Here is a 3,916-nt window from a genome sequence, read left to right on the forward strand (position 1 = left end):
GAAAATAAGTGGCGTGGGGCCAGGAGATCCGAGTTCGACTTTTACCTTCTCCACTTGCTAACCTTGGGCAAGACCCATCCCTCCTCCGTATCTCAATTTCCTCACAGAAGAAAACACTACCATTTCTTTTGAGAAGTCATCCCTGATCCCCGGCTCCCCGAGACGAGGTCCCATCCCAGACTACCTCCAAACAGCAACTCGAACGTTCCACTGGAATGCAAACTCCGTGAGCACCGGGCCCCGGATCTGTGGATTTTACTGCTCCTGTGACCACAACCGGGGCAGTCGCTTGGTTGAAAGGATGCACCAAGGCATGGGAGCTGGCCAAGGTGTGCTGCGTGCACGTGCACGCCCGGGTTTAATACCCCCGCAGTCCCTTGAGAAAGGCAGAGCGGCCAACCTCAAAGTTCTCAAGGCCGCAGTGACTGGGGGTAGTGGGCGTGCTGGGGAGTGGGGGAAGGGGAGTTGGTTCAGAGCTGCTGGCTACAGACCGTTCCTCTCCCTACTGGAGTCACCTCCTCTAGGGCTCGGAGAGATTCCCAGGGATTTACATAAGGCAGCGTGAATCACCCGCTCAAAAACGAAGAAAGCAAAGGGACCCGCCCTGATCCTCGCCTGGCGGAGCCCGGAGCGCAGCGGGGATCCGCCTGAAGTTTGCAGGACAACAGGAGCTGCCTAGGAGAAGAGAGCCGGCGACCGCCCAACCCTCGCTAGGGCCCAGGGCGCGTCCCTCCCGCCGGGCCTGGGACTGTGGCTCTGCACCGCCTCCTCAGACTCCTCCGCGCGGGCACAGCCAGTCCAGCTTCCTCCTGGCCCCTAAGTCCCCGGCCGAGTGTGGGGCCGCCTCTCCCTCCTGGAAGGAGCCATCGCCGCTTTAAGGGGAAGAGGAGGGGAAGGGGCGGGGGAGCGGGGGGCGGGGAGCAGCGGCAGAGGAGGGGGAGAGGGATCCCCCTCACTCCCACGTGGTCCGGGCGCCTGTGAATCGCGCCCACCGGAGGGTCTCACAGCGAAATACAAAAGCAGCTGGGAAGCAGCGGAGAGGCGAGTTCCCAGCGCCGGACAGAGCTCCGCAGCGACCGGCGGCCGCGATGGGGCTGAGGCGCCCGAAGCCCCGGAGCCAACAAGCTACCGGGCCCGCCTCGCCGCCGGGACCCGGGTGCCTGGGCTCGGCTTGAAGAGGCGGCGGCGGCGGGGGCACCGGCGCGGGAGCATGGGCAGGAGGATGCGGGGCGCTGCCGCCACCGCGGGGCTCTGGCTGCTGGCGCTGGGCTCGCTGCTGGCGCTGTGGGGCGGGCTCCTGCCGCCGCGTACCGAGCTACCCGCCTCCCCGCCGCCTGAAGACCGACTCCCACGGCGTCCGGCTGGGAGCGACGGCCCAGCGCCCGCGCCTCGCTTCCCTCTGCCCCCGCCCCTGGCTTGGGACGCCCGCGGCGGCTCCCTGAAAACTTTCCGGGCGCTGCTCACCCTGGCGGCCGGCGCAGATGGCCCGCCCCGGCAGCCCCCGGGTGAGCACAGGAGACACGTGCCAGCTGGGCAGCAGGGGCTGGAGGAGCGTGTAGTGGTACAAGGGGGCGTCTTCTGGAGCCGCGGCCTGGAGAAGCAGGTGCCCCGGGGCTTTTCGGAGGCCCAGGCGGCAGCGTGGTTGGAGATGGCGCGGGGCGCCCGGGTGGTGGCCCTGGAGCGTGGGGGCTGCGGGCGAAGCTCCAACCGACTGGCCCGCTTTGCCGACGGCACCCGCGCCTGTGTACGGTACGGCATCAACCCAGAGCAGATCCAGGGCGAGGCCCTGTCCTACTACCTGGCGCGCCTGCTGGGGCTCCAGCGCCACGTGCCGCCGCTGGCACTGGCTCGGGTGGAGGCGCGGGGCGCGCAGTGGGCGCAGGTGCAGGAGGAGCTACGGGCTGCGCACTGGACAGAGGGCAGCGTGGTGAGCCTGACGCGCTGGCTGCCCAACCTCACCGACGTGGTGGTGCCGGCACCCTGGCGCTCGGAGGACGGCCGTCTGCAGCCCCTACGCGACGCGGGGGGCGAACTGACCAACCTCAGCCAGGCGGAGCTGGTGGACCTAGTGCAATGGACTGACTTAATCCTCTTCGATTACCTGACGGCCAATTTCGACCGGCTTGTAAGCAACCTCTTTAGTCTGCAATGGGACCCGCGCGTCATGCAGCGCGCCACCAGCAACCTGCACCGCGGTCCCGGCGGGGCGCTGGTCTTTCTGGACAACGAGGCGGGCTTGGTGCACGGCTACCGGGTGGCAGGCATGTGGGACAAATATAATGAGCCGCTGTTGCAGTCAGTGTGCGTGTTCCGTGAACGAACTGCGCGTCGCGTCCTGGAGCTACACCGCGGGCAGGACGCGGCGGCCCGGTTGCTGCGCCTCTATCGGCGCCACGAGCCTCGCTTCCCAGAGCTGGCCGCGCTCGCCGACCCCCATGCTCAGCTGCTACAGCGCCGCCTCCACTTCCTAGCCAAGCACATTTTGCACTGTAAGGCCAAGTACGGCCGCCGGCCGGGGACTTAGCATCACCCGGAGGAGAAGAGAGAGAGACCCGGACTAGGGTATGGAAGGTGGGGGAAGGGCTGTGGTCTCTGCCTCTGTCTGGGACCAGCCAGCCAACGCCCAGCCAGTGGCCTGAGCGGGAAGGTGTCTAAAACTTTAGCTTCACCCACCTGCCCCCTCCTTTCAATCCCACGATATTTTCTTTCAAAGTTCTGGGAGGAGGAACTCATCGAGCGAGAAGTGTTAACATTCCCCTCCACCCAGCTTATAAAGGATTATTTTCCTGTGCCAGCGCGGAGATTGGATCTGAAGAAACTAGCTGCTGGGGTTTGGCCCTTGAGGGGCCGTCCCTGTGGGAGATGCCCCCCAATCTTGGGCCCCCTTTTTCTTTCCAAGAAAGGAAAACTTCCGTTTGAGTCCTTGAGCTAATTCTGTAATTTCCTACCAAACGCAGCGCTGGTGGCCCTGGAGCCGGGCTGTGACATTGGCTGGTGGAGCCCCCTTCCTGTGTTCTCCCTTTGTTCCAACGCTGAGGTGGTGAGATCACTGTTCCAAGCAGGGGACGGCTCCTGAAAGGACAAAGAAAGCGGGACCTCCAGACTCTGGGGAGCCCTGCAGATCCTGACAATTTGTCTGACTCATTCCTGACCTCCTGTCATTTGGGCCTGAGGGCTAGGAATTCAGGGCCAGCTGTAAGCACTGAGTCAAATAATGAATTTCGTCTTCCTCCCCCTCCCAACCGACCAAAATTGTGACAATGATGATGTTCACCAGAAGAAAAAAAAATCAGTTTCATGCACTTTATTTTGATTTATTTTAATTTTTTATTAAGAAAAACTTTTTTATTTGACAGAATTTGCCTTCTATGTATATATGGGCACAAAGCGTGGTGTAAATATACTAAACAAACTTATATTTCAATAAAATGGAGTTTAAAATTTCAAATTTAACAATAATTCCTGTGCTTTTAACTTGTTTGAGGTGTCTGATGCCCCATCGGCTTTCAGACTAAGCTTTAAGCTTCCTCCCCAGTGGATGTGCTTTTAAAACAAAGGATGCATATCCGTCCCAGGTGTGACTACAGAACTTAGAGAATTAAAGACCAGAGCAGAGTCCTGTCCTCCCTCAAATGAACCCTAGAGCTGGAAATTTGGGTTCAGCCTAGAATGTGGGGAAGGTTGGGAGCGAGATGGGAAGAAAGTGTCCTATTTCCTGGCAAATAAAACTTTGATGTGATAAGATTTCAATGTAATACATTTCTATGTTAATCATAGGGCAAAAATGATAGAACCAAATGCAGAGAATAAAATATGACGAATGCCCCCCTTTTAAACTTAACTACAATGGTCACATGTTGCCCATTATTTTAAGCTTTGTAATTACTGTGCATTACAGTGTGTACAGATCATAAGC

At 59.6% G+C, this 3,916-nt stretch overlaps 1 protein-coding gene across 1 annotated transcript; it reads left to right on the plus strand.

Annotated features, from left to right (window-relative positions):
• Positions 1-1,009: 1,009 nt before the first annotated feature.
• On the plus strand, positions 1,010-3,453 carry FJX1 (four jointed box 1). Its single transcript, XM_003781232.2, has one exon. It carries the CDS (start codon positions 1,211-1,213, stop codon positions 2,522-2,524), a length of 1,314 nt encoding a protein of 437 aa, XP_003781280.1. The 5' UTR covers positions 1,010-1,210; the 3' UTR covers positions 2,525-3,453.
• The last annotated feature ends 463 nt before the right edge of the window (positions 3,454-3,916 follow it).

This window comes from Otolemur garnettii, unplaced genomic scaffold (assembly GCF_000181295.1).
Source record: "Otolemur garnettii isolate 467f Iridium unplaced genomic scaffold, OtoGar3 scaffold00001, whole genome shotgun sequence".
Classification (NCBI taxonomy): Eukaryota; Metazoa; Chordata; class Mammalia; order Primates; family Galagidae; genus Otolemur; species Otolemur garnettii.

Coding starts and splice junctions, on each gene's coding strand:
- FJX1 (XM_003781232.2), top strand. CDS start 1,211: ATGGGCAGGAGGATGCGGGGCGCTGCCGCCACCGCGGGGCTCTGGCTG.